The sequence below is a fragment of the Bombina bombina genome, chromosome 7 (assembly GCF_027579735.1).
Source record: "Bombina bombina isolate aBomBom1 chromosome 7, aBomBom1.pri, whole genome shotgun sequence".
Lineage (NCBI taxonomy): Eukaryota > Metazoa > Chordata > Amphibia > Anura > Bombinatoridae > Bombina > Bombina bombina.
Genome location: NC_069505.1, coordinates 501,185,746 through 501,209,227, shown reverse-complemented (window position 1 = coordinate 501,209,227; position 23,482 = coordinate 501,185,746). Strand labels below are relative to the sequence as shown.

Genomic DNA, 23,482 nt, shown 5'->3' with positions numbered 1-23,482 from the left:
TCCATATGATGGAAATGTCATCTATGTAGCAAAAGTATTTGAAGGGTTTGTGAGGGTGAGTGGCTAGGAATCTCATTTAGTCACATTTAGTCCAGAATTCAGCAAGTTGAAGTGCATTATCATTTTCATTTTAAAGGTTTTTCTTTCCATGGTGTTTTTGAATTTGCCTCTGAGAATTTTGATTTTTAGGTTTTGGATGGAGTGGTCAGGTTTGGTTAAATGGTGACTAACAGGGGTACAGTATTTTTTTCACAGTGATTTTTGATTGAGTGTCTGTGTAAGTTCATCTGAAGGCACAGTTTTTGGCTAGTTTCTCCAATATAACATCCCAGTTCACATGCAGTGCAATATATCATGTATGCCACATTTGCAGATATACATAAATATGCCCCTTTAATGTTATAGGATTTACTCTTGTGATTAGCTGTACTGCTTTCACAAATGTGTTGACATAGTTTGCAGAGAGCTTTGTTGCAGCGCTTGGTTCCATTCTGGGTGTTCTTTTTATCAAGAGGTAGCGTTCTATGGACCATTTTCTGTTTTAGGTTGGGTGGTTGTCTGAGTACCAGGATTAGGGGTTTTGGAAAGATTTTTTTGAGTGAGGGATCCTCTAAGAGTAGTGGCTGTAATTCTTTTATGATTTTTTGTATCCCTTCCACAGCAGGGTTGTATTTGACTACTAGTGGGGTACGTGATATGTTTTTCTTCTCCGTGTATTGTAGCAAGTGTTCACGTGGGGTATTAAGGGCAGAGTTCATTTGTTTGCTTATAACCCTTGTTTTGTAACCTTTTTCTCTGAATGATTGGGACAGTGTGATGAGGTGTTTGACATGCTCCTTGGTATCTGAGCAAATTCTGTGGTATCTGGTAGCCTGACTGTAGATTATGGATTTTTTAATGTGATTGGGGTGGGAGCTGGAGCTGTGGAGGTAGCTGCATCTATCTGTTGGTTTCCTGTATACAGATGAGTGCAATTTGCCATTTGCGATGGATATTGTTGTATCCAGGAAGCTGACACAGTCTCTAGAAAAGTTAATTTTAAGCTTGATTGATGCATGAAATAGATTAAATGATTTATGAAAATGTTCTAGGTTTTTTTCTCCTTCTGTCCATATGATGAAAATGTCATCTATGTAGCAAAAGTATTTGAAGTGTTTGTGAGGGTGAAGGGCTAAGAATCTCATTTAGTCGCATTTAGTCCAGAATTCAGCAAGTTGAAGTGCATTATCATTTTCATTTTAAAGGTTTTTCTTTCCATGGTGTTTTTGAAGTTGCCTCTGAGAATTTTGATTTTTAGGTTTTGGATGGAGTGGTCAGGTTTGGTTAAATGGTGACTAATAGGGGTACAGTATTTTGTTTCACAGTGATTTTTGATTGAGTGTCTGTGTAAGTTCATCTGAAGGCACAGTTTTTGGCTAGTTTCTCCAATATAACATCCCAGTTCACATGCAGTGCAATATATCATGTATGCCACATTTGCAGATATACATAAATATGCCCCTTTAATGTTATAGAATTTACTCTTGTGATTAGCTGTGCTGCTTTCACAAATGTTTTGACATAGTTTGCAAAGAGCTTTGTTGTAGCGCTTGGTTCCATTCTGTTCTTTTTATCAAGGGGTAGCTTTCTATGGACCAGTTTCTGTTTTAGGTTGGGTGGTTGTCTGAGTGCCAGGATTAGGAGTTTTAGAAAGATTTTTTTGAGTGTGGGATCCTCTAAGAGTAGTGGCTGTAAGTCTTTTATGATTTTTTTGTATCCCTTCCACAGCAGGGTTGTATTTGACTACTAGTGGGGTACGTGATATGTTTTTCTTCCCCCTGTATTGTAGCAAGTGTTCACGTGGGGTATTAAGGGCAGAGTTCATTTGTTTGTTTATAACCCATGTGTTGTAACCTTTTTCTCTGAATGATTGGGGCAGTGTGATGAGGTGTTTGACATGCTCCTTGGTATCTGAGCAAATTCTGTGGTATCTGGTAACCTGACTGTAGATTGTGGATTTTTTATTGTGTTTTGGGTGGGAGCTGCAGCTGTGGAGGTAGCTGCATCTATCTGTTGGTTTCCTGTATACAGGTGAGTGCAATTTGCAATTTGCAATGAATATTTTTGTATCCAGGAAGCTAACACAGTCTCTAGAAAAGTTAATTTTAAGCTTGATTGATGCATGAAATAGATTAAATGATTTATGAAAATGTTCTAGGTTTTTTTCTCCTTCTGTCCATATGATGAAAATGTCATCTATGTAGCAAAAGTATTTGAAGGGTTTGTGAGGGTGAGTGGCTAGGAATCTCATTTAGTCGCATTTAGTCCAGAATTTAGCAAGTTGAAGTGCATTATCATTTTGATTTTAAAGGTTTTTCTTTCCATGGTGTTTTTGAAGTTGCCTCTGAGAATTTTGATTTTTAGGTTTTGGATGGAGTGGTCAGGTTTGGTTAAATGGTGACTAACAGGGGTACAGTATTTTGTTTCACAGTGATTTTGATTGAGTGTCTGTATAAGTTCATCTGAAGGCACAGTTTTTGGCTAGTTTCTCCAATATAACATCCCAGTTCACATGCAGTGCAATATATCATGTATGCCACATTTGCAGATATACATGAATATGCCCCTTTAATGTTATAGAATTTACTCTTGTGATTAGCTGTGCTGCTTTCACAAATGTGTTGCCATAGTTTGCAGAGAGCTTTGTTGCAGCGCTTGGCTCCATTCTGGGTGTTCTTTTTATCAAGGGGTAGCTTTCTATGGACCAGTTTCTGTTTTAGGTTGGGTGGTTGTCTGAGTGCCAGGATTAGGAGTTTTGGAAAGATTTTTTTGAGTGTGGGATCCTCTAAGAGTAGTGGCTGTAAGTCTTTTATGATTTTTTGTATCCCTTCCACAGCAGGGTTGTATTTGACTACTAGTGGGGTACGTGATATGTTTTTCTTCCCCCTGTATTGTAGCAAGTGTTCACGTGGGGTATTAAGGGCAGAGTTCATTTGTTTGTTTATAACCCTTGTGTTGTAACCTTTTTCTCTGAATGATTGGGACAGTGTCATGAGGTGTTTGACATGCTCCTTGGTATCTGAGCAAATTCTGTGGTATCTGGTAGCCTGACTGTAGATTGTGGATTTTTTATTGTGTTTTGGGTGGGAGCTGGAGCTGTGGAGGTAGCTGCATCTATCTGTTGGATTCCTGTATACAGGTGAGTGCAATTTGCAATTTGCGATGAATATTGTTGTATCCAGGAAGCTAACACAGTCTCTAGAAAAGTTAATTTTAAGCTTGATTGATGCATGAAATAGATTAAATGATTTATGAAAATATTCTAGTTTTTTTTCTCCTTCTGTCCATATGATGAAGCAAAAGTATTTGAAGGGCTTGTGAGGGTGAGTGGCTAGGAATCTCTGTTGTAAGTCAGCCATGAAGAGGTTTGCATACTGTGGTGCCATTTTGGTGCCCATGGCTGTTCTCATGGTTTGTAAGTAGATGGAGTTATTGAAGATGAAATAATTGTGAGTGAGTATAAATTCTGTAAGTTTACTGACTGTAGAAGCACTATATGTCTGGTTAGGGCTGTCAGATGAAAGAAAGTTTAAACAGGCATCAATACCATCTTTATGTGGAATATTGCTGTACATGGAATCCACATCCATTGTCACAATTATTGTATCCTCTGGCAATTCTGTTATCTGGCTGATTTTGTTAAGAAAATCACTGGTGTCTTTTATAAAGCTAGTGGTGTTAATAACTAAGGGCTTAAGAATATTCTCCACTAGGCCCGATATTTGATCAGTCAGAGTGTCCATGCCAGGTATTATTGGTCTCCCTGGGTTCCCTGGTTTGTGGATTTTTGGGAGCATGTAGAATGTCCCTATTCTAGGGTTAGAGGGTACCAGTTTGTCCAGTTTAAGTTGCGTGTGTTTAGGGAATGTTTTTATTAGTTTTCTAAGTTGCAAAGTGTTGTCCTGGGTGTGGTCCTTTTCCAGTTTTTTGTAATAAGTTTGATCTGATAATTGTCTCCCTCTGTGATGTAGTCCTCTCTATTCATGAACACCATTATTCAGCCAACCTGACCACTCCATCCAAAACCTCAAAATCAAAATTCTCAGAGGCAACTTCAAAAACACCATGGAAAGAAAAACCTTTGAAATGAAAATGATAATGCACTTCAGATTGTTAAATTCTGGACTAAATACGGACTCTGGGTTCTTAACACATTATCAAAATATTTTGTAATGTACTTTCATTTATTCAATCACATTGTATACTCCACACGTCTATGTCCACACTTTTGCCACATTTTTTTTTTTACTTTTGTATTCCTCCTATATATATAATTTCACATCTTTATAGATATTGATTCCATGTTTATATATAACTTTGTCAGTATATGCTCTATGTAAAGCTATATATTCCCCCTGTCTGTTTTCCTACACTGAACACTGTCTGCCTGTCACCTAAGCCCCCCTCATGATTTTTTTTTTTTACAACACCTCCTCCTCTCCCTGCACTCAGACCTCTGTAACACTTTATGTCTTTTTAGCTATTCTGTGTTTTAAGATATAATCTGTAAATTCCATTGAATATACATATTTGAATATCATTGCTCACTGCATAGGTAGGGTGACCACGTGTCCCGTATCGCCGGGGACAGTCCCGCATTTTAAAGATCTGTCCTGGGTCCCGTGTACGTTCATTCATTGTCCCAGACTCCTGTAATGGAGTGAAACTGACAGCACTGATAGCAGTGACGTCACAGCCACGCAGATTGACTCACTCTCACAGCACGGTGCCGGCTTCCCGCAGCACAGATCGTGAGAGTGGTGGTGACTGGTAAGACTCCTCCTAGAGTCTAGACGACATTATCCCAGGGGGCAGGGGTCCAGACTACAGACCAGAGGCGCCGCCCGAAAGTGGCCAGTAAGTTGAGGGAGCCACTTCTGGAATCCGGATATTAATTTAATTGTAATATATCCCCACGATACCCCGTGCCCCAGCCCGCCCCCTCTGGTTGCCGCAATGGCTCTAGTCTAGTCTAGCTCTAGCCTCTGTACTGTCTATATAATGCGACAAGCGTGGACCATGGACGTTGGTGGAGTCGAGAGAGACCGGTTGAGTGCTGTGCCTGACCTAGACATTTGGATTGGAGCCGGACTGGAGCCGAGCTGACCCGAGGAGCGTGCAGTCAGAGACATCTATCGTCATTCGATTAGCCACAATCGCCAGGTGTGTATGTATGTTACGTTTTAGTGTAGTCTAAGTTAGTATTAATAATATATGGAGATATCTGAGATAACAAGGATGGAGATATCTGAGATAACAAGGATTGCTCTCCCTGCAAGCTCAGCCCTTTAGATTGGATTGCTGTTTGTTAGCAACTACAGCAATTTCATATTAAAACTAAACTTAAAGGAGCAATTTCACATTAATTAAGGGGAATATTGTTACAGTACAATGACACTTTCATTTTGCATGCTTTCAGTATGCATGTTGAGATGTTTTTGAGTACAGTGTTCCTTTCATTTATTTATTTAAACTGCACCTGAGACCAGGAATATTTGGAAAACTGTAGGTTGTAAATGCAGACCTGTGATCACATACAAAAATATTAATTTGACTCTGCAATGACAGGTCATTAACAGCCTAGCTAGAATCTATTGTTCACCTTATGAGGTTGTGTGCCACCCTTTCCCTTGCCCAGTTCTACTGAAAAACACTGAAATTGAGCTGAAATTCTTGGGGCATGCCCCGCAAAGGGCCCTGTTCAGGGCTGGTAAGGTAAAAGAGCTTGTAAGTTTTTTAATTTAGAATAGGGTAGGGAATTTTTTATTTTGGGGGGCTTTGTTATTTTATTAGGGGGCTTAGAGTAGGTGTAATTAGTTTAAAATTGTTGTAATATTTTTCTTATGTTTGTAAATATTTTTTTATTTTCTGTAACTTAGTTCTTTTTTATTTTTTGTACTTTAGCTAGTTTATTTAATTGTATTTATTTGTAGGAATTGTGTTTAATTAATTTATTGATAGTGTAGTGTTAGGTTAATTGTAGGTAATTGTAGGTAGTTTATTTAATTATTTTATTGATAGGGTAGTGTTAGGTTTAATTATATCTTAGGTTAGGATTTATTTTACAGGTAAATTTGTTATTATTTTAACTAGGTAACTATTAAATAGTTCTTAACTATTTAATAGCTATTGTACCTGGTTAAAATAATTACAAAGTTGCCTGTAAAATAAATATTAATCCTAAAATAGCTATAATATAATTATAATTTATATTGTAGCTATATTAGGATTTATTTTACAGGTAAGTATTTAGCTTTAAATAGGAATCATTTATTTAATAAGAGTTAATTTATTTCGTTAGATGTAAATTATATTTAAGTTAGGGGGGTGTTAGTGTTAGGGTTAGACTTAGCGTTAGGGGTTAATCCATTTATTAGAATAGCGTGAGCTCCGCTCGGAAGATTAGGGGTTAATAATTGAAGGTAGGTGTCGGCGATGTTAGGGAGGGCAGATTAGGGGTTAATACTATTTATGATAGGGTTAGTGAGGCGGATTAGGGGTTAATAAATTTATTATAGTAGCGCTCAGGTCCGCTCGGCAGATTAGGGGTTAATAAGTGTAGGCAGGTGTCGGCGACGTTGAGGGGGGCAGATTAGGGGTTAATAAATATAATATAGGGGTCGGCGATGTTAGGGCAGCAGATTAGGGGTACATAGGGATAACGTAGGTTGCGGCGGTTTACGGAGCGGCAGATTAGGGGTTAAAAAAATATGCAGGGGTCAGCGATAGCGGGGGCGGCAGATTAGGGGTTAATAAGTGTAAGGTTAGGGGTGTTTAGACTCGGGGTATATGTTAGGGTGTTAGGTGCAGACGTAGGAAGTGTTTCCCCATTGGAAACAATGGGGCTGCGTTAGGAGCTGAACGCTGCTTTTTTGCAGGTGTTAGGTTTTTTTTCAGCTCAAACAGTCCCATTGTTTCCTATGGGGGAATCGTGCACGAGCACGTTTTTGAGGCTGGCCGCGTCCGTAAGCAACTCTGGTATCGAGAGTTGCATTTGCGGTAAAAATTCTCTACGCTCCTTTTTTGGAGCCTAACGCAGCATTTGTTTGAACTCTCGATACCAGAGTTAATTTTATGGTGCGGCCAGAAAAAAGCCCGCGGAGCGTTAACAGCCCTTTTACCGCCAAACTCCAAATCTAGGCCTATATAACTACATGTTGTATGTGATATAAAAGGCAATATAGCTGCCCTTTGCTTACATTATTATTGCCATCTCTGTATGTAGGATTACTGGTATATATACACTCTGTATTAAGGCGTACAAGCTATATTTTTCAATATGTTAATGAAATTACTGGCTATACAACTGCACAATATATATGATATTACTTGTTATACATCTCCATGACCGTGCAGGCTTTTCCTTTACTTTCTTGCTTCTAAAACTGCTTTAATGTGCTTCCTGGAAATTCCTACATTGTAAACGCTTGCTTGCTGAATATTATGTATACACAGTTTTCATTTATCAGACATTGCTTATTGGACACTGCTATTGTGATACCTCAAATTTGAATAGTACTATATGAAACCCAGCTAGATGTTTGACTTTGTTTTACCTTGGGGATAGTATATCCACGGAACTGGGTGTCTTTTTTCACTGAATGCGTGACATTCATTGGAATAATATCCGCAAATCTCTGGACTTCATTGATCACAGCTTCCGTATAAGGCATCTGGCTCCGGTCGGACATCAGAGGAAGTCTGTTTCTTCCAATCACATGATCAATTTCCTTTTGAAGTTTGGCTGCCATGTAGAATATTATAGGTCAACACTTATATGATGAAAAGGAGCCCCATAATCAAAAACTTACTGGTATTGAGAGAGATCACACAAAATCTTGCTTTTCTGTTCTTCTTTTAGTATTATTTAGTAATGTCTCTCCTTTATATCCAGAACGTTTCCTAGCAAGATGAAGAGCTATCAAGCTTCAATTGTTCCAGATACCTCACAGTATTGATGAGTTTTTTTAGATCATCTCACCAGACCAGAGCTTTAGATCATCATAGGCTCTAAGTCTTTTAACAAAGGATTTTCAGGCATAAAGACCATTACAACAATATTGAATATTTTGTTATTAGTAATTTAATTTTGTTGTCCTCTTTTAATATAATTATTCCAATCTATGAAAAACTCTTGTTCATGAATATATTAGGATGCCCAATATACTACAGCCATATTTTTTGGACATGTGGATGGTTGAACATAACATAACTCTATAAGGAATAGAAATGTTAAAGAAATAATGTGAAGCAAAAATAAGCAGCCAATCAGAAATGAGCACAATATAATCAGTGTTCCCTCTAAGCACAGTTTTGTGAGTGGCCCACCAGCAATTAGCAAACACTACACAATGCAGACTACAAGGTGTGTTTCCCTTATTAACGGTTTCCTTGCTGGGCCGCTCACAAACTGACCTTAGAGGGAACGTTGACCATAATGAATGCGTAAGCTACTTTTAAACTCTTATAGGGCAGTTATTATACCCCCACTTCCTACACTCGAAATAACCCCCGAACACACTGGCTCAGAGTGATTGACAGGCCCTTCTCGCACATGTGCACAAGAGAAGATGTAGTAATACATATGGACAGCAAAGGTATAGGGTTGACAGCCCCTGAAGCTGTGCGGACAGATTCTCAAGTTAAGAACCTTGTACGCATTGCTTTTAGTAAATGGACCCCAATGTTACTGATTGTGTATTTTCTAACAGGTTGTTATACTCCCCTAAAGAGAATATAGCCTGAAATGTTGCTGTATTTTGCTATGCATTGACCACCTCAATAAAATAACTTTTGTCCATTTAGAACCAAGTGGTGCTGTTGCAACAGGTATTTGTGCATAATACTTTCCAACCCATTCCTTGGCAAATTATGTCAGCACATGTAAACAAATGTAAGAACATTCAAATACTTAACTGAAATAATGAACACTCAAATCTTTATTTAAACTTTATAAACATGTTTCATACATTCATTTTTTTTCACCACTTTTAAAGAGGCCATGGGGTAGATTTATGAAGCAGCGTATGCTGCTGTTTCTGCGTGAGCCTTCCCGTTCGCCGGAAACATAAGTTAAGAAGCAGCGGTCATAAGACCGCTGCTCCTTGACTCATGGTGGCGGATGCAATCATCCCGATCCAATCAGATTGGGATGATAGATTGGCCGTGCATGTGCAGGGGGCAGCATTGCAGAAGAATTTCACCAGAAATGCTTATGCAATGTTAAATTGTTGGCATTTAGCATTTTACCCCCACAAATCAAATAATTTGTCATGTGTATGAAAGGACAATAGCTAAACATGTTAAAAGATATTTTTTTAATAAAACAAATCTGTTTACAGTTAAAAATGAGAATAATCTACATCTAGATTGACAGAATTGCACTATGAGTTTAATATGCCTGTTATAGGGTACTATTTGTTTTTGACCAGTATTATAGCTCTTTGACCTACCTTGTACCTCAGGATATGTCATTAATATTAGGAGTGCGTGCCTCAGTGTGGTACCAACAGTATCTGTAGCACCAAGAAGGAGATTGTGAACCGATAACAAAAGATTTCTCATGGTGAACTCAGTGTTAGGATTGTGTTTTTCCTGTACAGAACACAAAGAATATCCAAATTCATATACAAACAATAAGAAAAAAACTTTTGGTTCATAAAAAAAAATGGCTTCTCCTAGTGTCTCAGATATTTCATCCAATCATAGACTCCTATAAATGACTACTGTGAGCTCTTGCACATGCTCGAATGGGGCTAGTGCCTTAGGGATAGATAATCTACAGACCTCACATTTTTTTCTTGCCAACCAAAATGTTGTGAGCTTTTCTCAAAACACTGAAAATACTTATAACCCTAAATGAAAAACACATATTCCATATAACCCTCCCTATAACTCCTCCTATTGCTCCATATAACCCTCCCTTTAACTCCTCCTATTGTTCCATATAACTCTCCTTATAACTACTCCTATTGGTCCATATAACTCTCTCTTTAACTCCTGCTATTGTTCCATATAACCCTCCCTATAACTCCTCCAATTGCGCCATATAACCCTCTGTATAACTCCTCCTTTTGTTTCATATAACCATCCCTATAACTCTTCCTATTGCTCCATATAACCCTCCCTATAACCCTCCCTTTAACTCCTCCTATTGTTCCATATAACTCTCCTTATAACTCCTCCTATTGGTCCATATAACTCTCCCTTTAACTCCTCCTATTGTTTCATATAACCCTCCCTATAACTCCTCCTTTTGTTCCACATAACCCTCCCTATAATTCTTCCTAGTACTCCATATAACCCATCCCTATAACTCTTCCTATTGCTCCATATAACCCCTCCCTATAACCCCTGCTATTACTCCATATAACTCTCACTATAACTCCTCCTATTGCTGCAAATATTATCTCCCTTTAATGCTTAGCTTTGATCACCTCTTCCATCTTGATAAGGAAACAATCAATATAATCCCTGGGGCAGGTAGGCTCTAATGATGCTTGGTTGATCTCCACTCTCTTTTGTATACACTCAACCATTTCTTCTGATACATCTATGATCTTTTTGTGTGGCCCAGGAATGTATTTCATCAGCTCTGGAAGGGTATCCTCCAACTGAAACAACACACAGATTATTAATTAAAAAATAAAAATCCCTTTAATGTTTGCAATATTTCTCACATTAAATAAATTATAGTAATTTTGGAATGCTGAATTTTGAAAACACAACTACAGCCTGGACACAATATATATATATATATATATATATATATATATATATATATATATATATATATATATACAGCCAGAAGTAGCCCGTATGAAGCACGGGTGAAACGCGCATAACTGAATGTCGGCGGTGTTATCAGCTGAACACCACTGACCTTTTTCAGTCTGCATCATTTGACTTGGGCCTTACCACCGAAGGCTTGCTTGGCACTGATGGGCCTTCTTGAGAATGAGTGGTAGGAGATCAATAATACAGACTGCTCCGGACTCCGTGAAGGATATGTTTGATGAATAGCAGGTAAACACAGCTGACTCATTACCACCCGTCTACAGGTAATCATGCTTGATGTTTTACTTCACCGCACTATCTAAAGACCTTCTGTTACAAGGGTAATAAGTGATCCGCAAGAAAAAATGTGCTCACTTTACAGTGAATCAGAGGGTCTGCTGGTCCTATATGAAAGGGAAACGACCTGTTTGGAATGGTTTGGGGTTCAGTATTTTGAGCTGTTCCTGGATTAACATTTATGTTTACTCATCTACTTTCAATGTGGATTACAAATAAACATCCTTATGTGTGTCTTTACCTTTCTTACCATGGATCCGGATAACGGACATATATAATGGACATTATATATATATATATATATAATTATTTATACATACATATAAATACATACTACATGTGTATATATATATATATATATATATACACACATGTAGTATGTATTTATATGTATGTATAAATAATTATATATATATATGTATATATATACAGGGAGTGCAGAATTATTAGGCAAATGAGTATTTTGACCACATCATCCTCTTTATGCATGTTGTCTTACTCCAAGCTGTATAGGCTCGAAAGCCTACTACCAATTAAGCATATTAGGTGATGTGCATCTCTGTAATGAGAAGGGGTGTGGTCTAATGACATCAACACCCTATATCTGGTGTGCATAATTATTAGGCAACTTCCTTTCCTTTGGCAAAATGGGTCAAAAGAAGGACTTGACAGGCTCAGAAAAGTCAAAAATAGTGAGATATCTTGCAGAGGGATGCAGCACTCTTAAAATTGCAAAGCTTGTGAAGCGTGATCATCGAACAATCAAGCGTTTCATTCAAAATAGTCAACAGGGTCGCAAGAAGCGTGTGGAAAAACCAAGGCGCAAAATAACTGCCCATGAACTGAGAAAAGTCAAGCGTGCAGCTGCCAAGATGCCACTTGCCACCAGTTTGGCCATATTTCAGAGCTGCAACATCACTGGAGTGCCCAAAAGCACAAGGTGTGCAATACTCAGAGACATGGCCAAGGTAAGAAAGGCTGAAAGACGACCACCACTGAACAAGACACACAAGCTGAAACGTCAAGACTGGGCCAAGAAATATCTCAAGACTGATTTTTCTAAGGTTTTATGGACTGATGAAATGAGAGTGAGTCTTTTTTTTTTAAAATCTTTATTTTATACCAGCTTCAACATGCTAAACTTCCTTAATAAACAGAAAATAACACATTGATTAAAGAGTCAATATACAATCATTTGAACATTACATCATGTCAACCAATATTCTATACAAAACCCATAATCATTTATCAAAACGAAACATGGTGATACAACTCTTCAAAACATTCAATTTGTCCAAAGATAGAAAAAACGATAAATTAATAAAGACTTCTAAACTCTCATGCTGGAACTGGTGGTTTTCTCATTCCTAGATTATCCCAAAACTAAAAAACAAAAAACAAAACAAAACAAAACAAAACAAAAAAAAAAAAAAAGGATAATGTCTCTAACCACTTTGAACTATATTAAATTCCTAAACGGGTATAATATTTGCTCCTGTTGTGCCTCACCCAATGATCTTATTAAAGGGCCCCATTTTTTGAGAAACAGTTTTACCTCATTTTCTTTAAATGCTTGTGTTGTATGTTGTTCTAGGATCATCTGTTTCATTAAAAAATTCTTCAGTTCTACAAAACTGGTTTTTTTCTTATTTTTCCAGTTTTTGAAAATGATGTTCCTAGCAGTATGCACTATGTTTCCCAATTTATTATCCTGAATCCGGTCTTCTGCACTAACCAGAAAAAGTATTTGCTCTAAATTAAAATGTATCTGTCTATTAATAATTTTAGATAGCCAAAATACAATTCTTCGCCAAAATTGCACAATTATTGGGCACTCCCAAACCATATGCACCAGATCCGCCGCTACCATTTTACATTTGGGGCATTTATCAAACTCTTTGTGTCCCCACTTTGACCCTTTTTTAGGAGTATAGTAGGTTTTATATATTAATTTTAAGTGCGCCTCCCTCCATGTCTCTGACATCGTTGTTTTAGCCACATTTTGGGAACTCCACTTACCCACTATATGCTCTAAATTAATTAACCCTTCTTGTAGTAATAGCATTTTATACCACGGAGATATAGCATAAATTCCATGTTTGACTATGCCTAACCAAGAATTAATCCTCTCCCAATTCCACTCGTATCCATTTTTTCTAACTAGTTTATCTGTATAATGTTTAATTTGCAAATAGGCAAAGAACTCTTTATTATGCAGGCCAAATTCTTCTTTTAACATGTCAAATGACTTAATATATTTTCTATCTGTATTTATAAGTTGATGTATATGTTTAAGTCCTTTCCTTTCCCATTTTTTAAAAGTTACAGAGTTTATACCTTCAGGAAAGGCCGGATTGTTCTGGATTTCCAAGTATTTAGATATTTTAAATGAGGCCTTACATTTTTCACATACTTTTTGCCACGCCCATATGGGATAGTATATTGTTTTTAGTCCCTTTACCTCCCTCGGGAGTTCTAATTTTGGTATATGCAGGAGATTTATCATTTTAAACCTGGGAAATAAGCTTAATTCTATTTCAGGTATTGTGTAGTATGCTTTTTCAGTAATCCATTCTGTAGCTATCCTACTCAGAATGAGCCAATTATAATATTCTAGATTCGGGAGCGCAAAACCCCCATTTTCCCTTGTTAACATTATTTTTTTCATTGAAATTCTCGATTTCTTTCCACTCCAAATAAACTTTTGAATATCTGATTGCAGCTTCTTTAAATCTTTTCTAAATATTGGTATTGGGATGTTCTGCATAATATAAAGTATTTTGGGAAAAGTTATCATTTTATATAAATTTATTCTTCCCAAGATAGATAGGGGGAGCTTTGACCAAAATTTAAGTTCCTCACTTATTTTTATAAATAATGGGGTAAAATTCATGCTATACCACTTATCTTCAATTGGAGAGATATATATTCCTAAATATCTTATACCTTCTGGAGAATTTTTAAAACAATCCTTAATTTTTGCATTAATTTGCCCCTTAATCATCATTAACTCTGACTTATTAGAATTTATTTTATACCCTGAGAACGTGCTAAAATTATTTATTACTTCCAATAATTTTGGAATATTTTTCCCCAGGTTACTTACGAAAAGAAGCAGATCGTCTGCACATAAAGCGATCTTGCACTCGTGCTGCGCTATTTTAATTCCTTCTATCTTTTCTCTTAGAACACATGCTAAAGGTTCTATGACAATGTCAAATAGTAAGGGGGACAAGGGGCATCCTTGTCTAGTACCCCTCTTTAAAATTATGTCACCCGAAATTTGACCGTTGATTAATAATGCTGTGCGAGGAGAGTTATACAAGTTCTTAATCAACTTAATTATTTTCTTGTGAAATCCAAATTGTATTAAGGAAGTATATAAATGATTCCATTCTATTGAATCAAACGCTTTATGCGCATCTAATGAAATAATAGCTGCATCATAACCCTTATTTTGTGTCCTCTCATAACTTTGCTTTTTAAAATGGTCTAATATGAGGAATACTTTTCTAATATTCGAGGCTGAATTTCTACCTTTTAAAAACCCTGTTTGATCTTTATGTATTATCTGATTTAGTATCATTTGGAACCTCTCTGCCATTATACCAGTAAGTAGCTTATAATCAACATTTAGTAGGGATATAGGTCTATATGAATCCATTTGATCACTTTTTTTGTTTGGTTTTAATATTAGAGAGGTCCAAGAAGACGTGAAATTACTTGACATGTCTTTTCCATCACTAAAATAAGAATTAAAAAGAGATTTAAGATATGGTGTTATATGTTCTGATAAGATTTTATAGTACTCACTAGGCAATAGATCTGGACCAGGAGACTTATTATTCTTCAGATTTTTAATCGCCTTTTCAATTTCTCTCTCTGTAATCGGTTCTATGATTTTGTTCATCTCCTCTGCATCTACCTTTGGGAGATTTAGATTAGACCAAAATTTTTCTTTATTATTTAAATCTAGGCTTTCAGCAGTATATACCTTTTGATAATATTCTTCCAATGCTTTCATAATCTCCTCTGTTTTAGTCAATTCAACTCCCTCTTTATTCAGAACAGAAATAAAATTATGTCCCTTAGATTTATTGACTAATTTTGCAAGTAACTTTCCAGTTTTATTCCCATATCTAACATATTTTGCACTAACCTTAATCTCTTGTTGCGCAGTACTATTCAACAGCCATAAATCTCTAGCTTCTTTAGCTTCTCCAAACTTCTTCCAATTAAACTTGGAAGGCTCAGCTATGACTTTATTATATGTTGCAGTGAGCCTTCTAGTAATCTCCTTCTCCTTTTTTTTTATTTTTTTTTTAGTCATACACAAGTATGCAATGACTTCTCCTCTTAATACAGTTTTGGATGCTTCCCAAAAGAGTTCCGGCCTATCCGAATATTCATGATTATTACAGACATAGTCCTGCCACTTTGTAGCTAGAAATGTTTTGAACTTCACATTCTCCAGAAGATAAGTTGGAAAATGAAATCTTTTAATAATTGAGTTGCCCTTATTTATCTTTAATTTTAATGTTATAGGAGCGTGATCTGACAAGATTATGTCTCTTATTGTAGTATCTACTTCAATATCAAATAGTTTTTCCGAAATCAGAAACATATCTATTCTGGAGAAGGTCTTGTGGGTTTTTGACAAACATGTATAATCTTTATTTACCGGATTTTTTTCTCTCCAAATATCCTTAACATTTAGATTATTCCTAAGTTTTTTAAGAAGTTTGGATTCAAGATTATCCCTTTTGCTCTTTTGGATGTTTCCTCCTTCTCTAAACCTATCTATTGGTACTTGTGAAACCATATTAAAATCGCCTCCCCATATAAGTACACCCTCTACTTCATCCATTATATGTGTCTGAAGATCTATCCAAAACTTAGGAGAATGTTCATTTGGCCCATATACATTACAAATTGTAAAAATTTTCCTCTGTAATTCTATTTTCAAAAGTATATATCTCTCATTTGGGTCTAAAAAACAAAACTTTATCTTAAAATCTAAGTTTTTCTTTAGTAGGATAGCTACACCTCTCCTTCTATTCTTACAAGGAGTACCAAGTACTGTTCCAACCCAATTAGTTTTCAGCTTTTCCAACTCTTTCTTTTTTAAGTGGGTCTCCTGTATTAATGCTATATCTGTCTCGATGATTTTGAGCTGTCTAAGGATTGCTTTCCTTTTTAGAGGGGAGGTGATTCCACCTACATTCCATGAGGTTAAATTAATAGACCCTGATATATCTTATATAAAGGGGAATATAAAGAGACTCAACAAACAACAAAAAAAATAAAAAAAATAAAAAAAAAAAAAATAATAAAAAATTCTACATGGTGCTCGGACATGTGGAAATATCTTAATCAAATCAAATTTCTCTTTAAGCAGACTTAACATCTAAATTCTAACTTGTAGCCTATAGTCCTTCATTTCATTTAGTACCTTTCAGAAATAATTCAGCTTCATTTATATATTCTAACATTTTAATTCCCTTTGCCTCCTGGATTCGAATCCTAGCAGGATATATTAAAGTAGCATTCACTCCTTTTTCTATTATTTGGGTACAAAATGGAGCCATCTCTCTACGTTTATTTGAGACTTCTGCAGAGTAGTCTTGGAAGATTAGAATTTTCCTATCCTCAATGATTACTTCCTTCTTTTTTCTGTAATAGTGGAGCATCTTTAATTTATCTTGAAAATTAAGAAATTTGGCGATAATGGGTCTTGGTCTATCATTACTTCTATCTTCTCTGAGTGGGCCTATTCTATGACTCCTCTCAATCACAAAAGGTAGTTCATTAGCAGGGATCTCTAGCATTTCTGGGAGAGTGATGGATATGAATTTGTTTAGATCCTTAAATTGGGTTTGCTCTGGGAGACCTATTACTTTCAGATTATTTCGTCTGGCTCTGTTTTCTAAGTCATCTGCCTTGATCTGTAGTTCCCTTATTCTTTTCTCCATTCTTATTATTTTAGTCTTGTTTATATTATTGTTGTCTTCTATATCTGAAACCCTTTGCTCCACTTCAGATATTCTTTTAGAAAATTGCCTGACTTCAGAGGCTAGCCCTGTAATTTCTGCCTTAATCTGGTCAAATTGGGGAATAAAAATCTCTGAAATGTTTTTAATCAATGTCACAGTGTCTATCTGATTAAAACTCTCGTTATTTGCTTCAGCCATTGTTTCATTATTCCCTTTGTTTTGTTTTTCCCTATTTCTGGCTGACATTGCTGGAGATTGGTTTTTTTTCTGTGTCAAAAACTTATCTATATAAGTGAGTGTCCCCCTTGTTTCCCTCCTAGGAGGATTGTTTATGTGAAAGTAGAAAAAAAAAAAAGAATAAACTTCCAATCTGTGAAAAATAGTATATATCGCTATACCAAATCCCCCCTTCCTCCCGTTGCCTCCCCCCCTTCTTCTCCCCCTTATCACACAAAAAGCAAAAGAAAAAGAAAAAAAAAGAAAAAAAAATATTTAAAAAAAAAGGAAATGTGATTTAGTGCTTAATACTTAAAAAAAAAAAAATGAAAATAAGACCAGCCTCTGTCAGCTGTATAGGGAAGCTTACTAAATTAAAGTAGATAGTTACACTTAAACAAAAATAAGCTTGCTTAGGTAGGTTCTTCCCACCCCCTAACTTTATCGATTATACCCCTTTTCAGGTATAACAGCCTCCTTTGCCAAAATCTTGAGCCAAACAGATATAACAAAACAAGAATTCTTATTCACATGGTCTTTTAACTATACAGTGAATTACATGATACTTTCTTAACTCTTTGCTAGACCTCTATTTTACAGGTCAAGTCTAGCCAGTGTAGCAAGCACACCCTTTATAAGACTTTGATTATTAATATTATCTGTCCTGGGACCAGTTGCAGATATCAAAAGCCAGAGTCTTTACTTTATCAAATCACAGTCTTATGGATTTTTACTCTCTCGTGCTTTATACCGTTCTTTTCCCCCTTTACCCCTTTTCTAATGTCTCCAATTTAAATATTGAGGGGGAGAGAGAAAACAGAGAAAGGCAATACACATAGGAGATTTCCGCCTTGTTCCTTAACCATGCATTCACCTCGCCAATTTCCAGGCAACAATGTCTCTTTACTCCACAGTTACTCCCAGCGAGGGCTTACCGTATCTCTAGTGGTATTCGCCAATGTTCTCTACTCCATCAGCAAGGAGCTGGTTGCCTGTTTCTCCTCTGCTTTGAGCAAGGCATACCACACGCTGGAGTCCTCACCAGACCGCAAACAGGAGAGCGGCAGTATCTGATGACGTAGATCGGCGGAGACTCCCTCTGCCTCCGGCAGCCGCCCCACAAGCCCTGCGCTCCCAGCTGAAGGATGACACACGGGGCCCTCGGGATGTACCAGCACCGGCATCCAGGTCACCCGCTTCCGCGTCTGCTCAAAACCAGGTGAGCCGCTTTACAGGTTAAACCTTCTCTTCTTCAAGCCGGTGATTTTCAGCGTAGCCGTCAGCATCGTATGCAGAGCGGGTGAGCTAACACTGTGGAACTCCTGGGCTGCAATCTTCCTTCCTTAGGAAAGCACTCGTAGGCACTTTGTTTTAGATAGGCATCCACTTCTGATAATCTTCTTGTTGTACTGTATTGTCAGGCTGCCAGTTTCGCTAGCCGTGTATATCTTTGATAACAGATATGGGGCACCAGATTTGTTCAGTCTCCCGACTTGCATTAAGCTTTATTTCCACCGTCCTTCCGTTGAGTCTGTTGCCCAAGACTCAAGCCACTTTCCTGGGCTAAGGAAAAAAGCGTTGAGGGGGAAGGGTGTATCTCCCTTCTAGCTGAAACCAACACGGAGCAACAGCGCACCTTCACCTGCTAGCTCCTCCCCTCCGCCACACCTGAAATGAGAGTGAGTCTTGATGGGCCAGATGGATGGGCCCGTGGCTGGATTGGTAAAGGGCAGAGAGCTCCAGTCCGACTCAGACGCCAGCAAGGTGGAGGTGGAGTACTGGTTTGGGCTGGTATCATCAAAGATGAGCTTGTGGGGCCTTTTCGGGTTGAGGATGGAGTCAAGCTCAACTCCCAGTCCTACTGCCAGTTTCCGGAAGACACCTTCTTCAAGCAGTGGTACAGGAAGAAGTCTGCATCCTTCAAGAAAAACATGATTTTCATGCAGGACAATGCTCCATCACACGCGTCCAAGTACTCCACAGCGTGGATGGCAAGAAAGGGTATAAAAGAAGAAAATCTAATGACATGGCCTCCTTGTTCACCTGATCTGAACCCCATTGAGAACCTGTGGTCCATCATCAAATGTGAGATTTACAAGGAGGGAAAACAGTACACCTCTCTGAACAGTGCCTGGAGGCTGTGGTTGCTGCTGCACGCAATGTTGATGGTGAACAGATCAAAACACTGACAGAATCCATGGATGGCAGGCTTTTGAGTGTCCTTGCAAAGAAAGGTGGCTATATTGGTCACTGGTAAAAATAAATAATTGAAATGGGTATATATTTGTTTTTTGTTAAGTTGCCTAATAATTATGCACAGTAATAGTCACCTGCACACACAGATATCCCCCTAAAATAGCTATAACTAAAAACAAACTAAAAACTACTTCCAAAACTATTCAGCTTTGATATTAATGAGTTTTTTGTGTTCATTGAGAACATGGTTGTTGTTCAATAATAAAATTAATCCTCAAAAATACAACTTGCCTAATAATTCTGCACTCCCTGTATTAAAAAACACATTTTCTTTAAAATTGAGAGTACATTGTATCCTAAAATTTAGTAAATATATAAATATCCGTGAATCTTGATCCTATCTGACATGTATCTAATGTGATCAACACATATGTAGGAAAACCATTTGTCACTCCATTATGGCAAATATTTAAATGGTTTACGACAGGCTGGTTTACGACAGGTATTGTGAGTCCTGTCTGTGATAAGCGCGCAAGAAATATATGAATGCCATTTGACGAGGGACCTTTTAAGCGAAGCTCCCCCGGGAAGTTAGCAGTGAGTGAGTCTCACGTGTGTTAAAGTTTCCCTTCATTCCCATAATAGAGTTTTGTTACCCACCTGAAGCTTATGTTGATATCTGATGCTTGCTTTGCTTTGGTTATTTGTGTTTTGCTGCTATATAAAATGATGCTGTTCGTAGAAAATATTAAGTGGCTATGCATGTTATTATTGTGGCTATTATTGTGTTGAGAAATGGGATCTGCTTATAGATAAGAATGCACAGAGAAAATTACATGTATAAGGTTGGGAAAAAAAAAAAGAGTTAATAGTTTCTGCAAAAGGCAGAAGCAGTTTAAAACACTGTCAGTAAGCACTGATGTGTGGTAAATAGAGAAATCTCTGTGTTAAAAAAATGTAGCAGGCAAAGAAGGGGGGCCACCACTGAGCGCGCACATAGATCAGAAGAGAAAAAAAAAAACTCGAAAGAAACCTGTTACAGCAGCTTTGTTTGTAAGACTTTTTATTTGCTTGCTTTAATGAAAAGGAAAGTTTGTATATTGAGATGCATAATGTGTGATGGTCTGTAGGTTCTCACTGTGGTATGCGTGTAACAGATTTATTTTAAACCGAAAACAGAATGTATTATTTGAAAATGATTGTCCCAATCCAGGCAAGAAATGGCCATTTTGCGTGGAATCGGAATGAAATACATTTTGAACTTGGTGACAAGTTAATCTTGTGGTCTTTTATATGTATGTGGTACGCTATGATATAGATGTTTTTCTGAGAAAGGAAAAAAGGGAGTGAATTTCTGGTATGCGAGATGGAATGAGCTTGTGTGTCTGTATCGCTGTAAAAATGTTTCTTTCTGTTTTTCTGCTGGGAAATCAGACGTTTTAAGAAGATAGTTTGTAATGTTATTTTATATACCTGTATTTTAAAGTCAGCAGCATGTTTTAATTATGTGGTATTAATAAGCAGTTTTAGTTTTAAGTGATAATTGTTTTTCGGCATGTAAAGATATGATATTGTTTTAGCAAGTGAAGTAACGGCTTTGAAAGTGCGATGGTGTGTGTGATTTTTTGTCACGCTCTGGTAAATATGAAACTGTTTCTGGTATGATTAATTGTTTAACGTATGTTGTATTTGTCTGTGCATGGAGTGGTGCACACAATTAAATATAGTTATAAGCTGTAATTGAAAGTTTATCTAAAAGTGCGTCCGTTTTTGTTGTAAGTAAATTAATCTGCAGGTCATGCTACAGTACAGAGGTGGAATTTGTGTGGTAAATCATACAAGCAGCCTAAATTATGGTTGGGATATATATATATGAGATTTACGTGATGCATGGTTAGTCCTTAAAGGGACAGTCCACTGTAACAAAGTGTTGCTATTAATGTATTGTTCATGACTTGTTATACAAGCTGCATAGTATAACATATAGGACAAATTGCATTTGCAAGTTTATTTGTATATATATGAAGTAGCTGGTTTTATGCTTTCAAAACACAGTTGATTGCAATGGGTTGAATTTTAGATAATAAGAATATCTCATTATTTTATATTTGTCTGTAAAATCAGAGCTCAGTGCGTAGACGGAGCAATAGAAAATTGACATTTTATTATTTAAAGGATCACTCTGGTGACAGGAGTCCAGGAGCAGCAATAACACTGTATTAGTAGTTTACAATTTATATTTTAAGAGTCCTTTCTTTGTATATATTTATTTTAAATCTGCCATTTAGATAGCAGATATTTCTTTTTGCAGTATAACTTAATTCTCTCTGTAATGCAAACTGAAGTGATAAGTTGTCTACAATTTTAGTGTAGCGATCTGTGAGACTAGAGAAAAAAAAAACCGAGAAAAACAGAGGAGTAAAAATATTTAAAGGGATACAGGCAAACTGATATAACATCTGAGAATTTAGGGGGCATATTTACAGAAAAGACAATGAGGTTTACTGTGAGCCTAACACTAGTATATTTCACTGTGTTAGCAGTTTCAATTAAAGATTATTTTTTAGTTTGGGTAAAATGTCCCTTTAACTAGCCTGCATCCCGCTGTGAATGCGTTCTTATGCTGCTTATGCTTGCTTAGGCTATTTAATGAACGTCAGTATACATTTTTATTATAAGGATCATTGGGAATAATTTAAAGGGGAAATTGTATTATTATTCTTTTGTAGAAAGCTTATTTTTGTGTTATATGCGGTTGTTATATTTGGCTGGAGAGCTGCAGAATGGTGAATATCAAATTATACACAACGTTAAATCCAATAATTTTGTTGTGGTTAAACTAATTAGTATTTATCAAGTTTTAGTGTGAATTTTATGTTTTTAAGCAGTAAACAGTGTTTTTCCTTTAATTAAAAATGAAACTTTGAGCTTGCCTTACTATCCTTGAGAAGAATGATAACACTGTGCATGTTTTGCTTTTCTTTAAAAAAAAAAAAAAAAGTTCTCTCTTGTGTTTGGCTTTGTCGCAGAGAGAAAGATTTGTACTTTACATTTAAAGCGGCAGTACTGGTGTTCGATGTTATAAAAAAAAATTATAAATATAAATTGCTCACTACAAAGAAACCAGTATTTATATTATATTCGGTCACAGAATATAGTTTAAAAATGATAATTTTATTTCTGTGGCTGTCAAACTGAATCTCACAGATATTACAGAACTCTTTGTTATTTAAAATAACCCCCACTGCGTTCAATAAATAAATGTGATATTATTTAATGAAGTGATTTAAGTGACACTTTACAATATATATAGTTATTTGGCTACTAACCAGTCAACAACTATAACTGTATTCAGTTTCATTGCTGCATAACAGCTAAGCCGTGGTCTATAATGTGTCTACTATAAACACCCCTATATTAAGGCAAAAGGGGACGGCAAACAAATGATGCACAATTTCTCTGCTTCTACTGCATTTACATAACTTGCCAATTTATCTGATTATAGTTTTAGTTTTATTTATATGGCTATTTTGTCTCTTGGTGTTGCAAAGAGATTTAAACAGCCTGTGATAAGAGGCAGCCTTCAAAGGCTTAACAATTAGCATATGAGCCTACCTATGTTTGGTGTAATCTAGGAAAGTTGGTTAAAATTAAAAGTCCCATCTTAATAATGAAATTTTCATTTATACTAGTATTTCCCTTTAACAGTGGATTTGCTTGGTGCATGCGGAAGGAGAACGGTGGCTGGACCATGCTTATCTGATCTTTCCCAAATAAGCGCAATTTTATTTGTACAATATGCAACTGAAGTTTCTTGGGCATCTGCTGTGATTGCTTTCTTTGTGTGATATCAAAGTTTTGTACATAGTGGATGTTTTTAATTGTTTGTAGTGTTTTGCGAGTGTTGCATTTCAGTAAATGTCAGAATATGTGTTGAATTTTAGGTTAATTTTGGTTGTTTGAAA

The 23,482-nt window shown here is 36.6% G+C and overlaps 1 protein-coding gene across 2 annotated transcripts in view; it reads right to left on the bottom strand.

The window, feature by feature from the left end:
* LOC128666883 (cytochrome P450 2G1) overlaps window positions 1-23,482 on the bottom strand; it is a 103,120-nt gene that overhangs the window by 24,480 nt on the left and 55,158 nt on the right. For both annotated transcript variants that reach the window (XM_053721688.1, XM_053721689.1), the window contains 3 exons: window positions 10,476-10,652; window positions 9,492-9,633; window positions 7,596-7,783 (listed from right to left, as the gene is read on the bottom strand). In XM_053721688.1, the coding sequence (XP_053577663.1) occupies window positions 7,596-7,783; window positions 9,492-9,633; window positions 10,476-10,652 (507 nt within the window). The remainder of the gene's footprint in view (window positions 1-7,595; window positions 7,784-9,491; window positions 9,634-10,475; window positions 10,653-23,482) is intronic.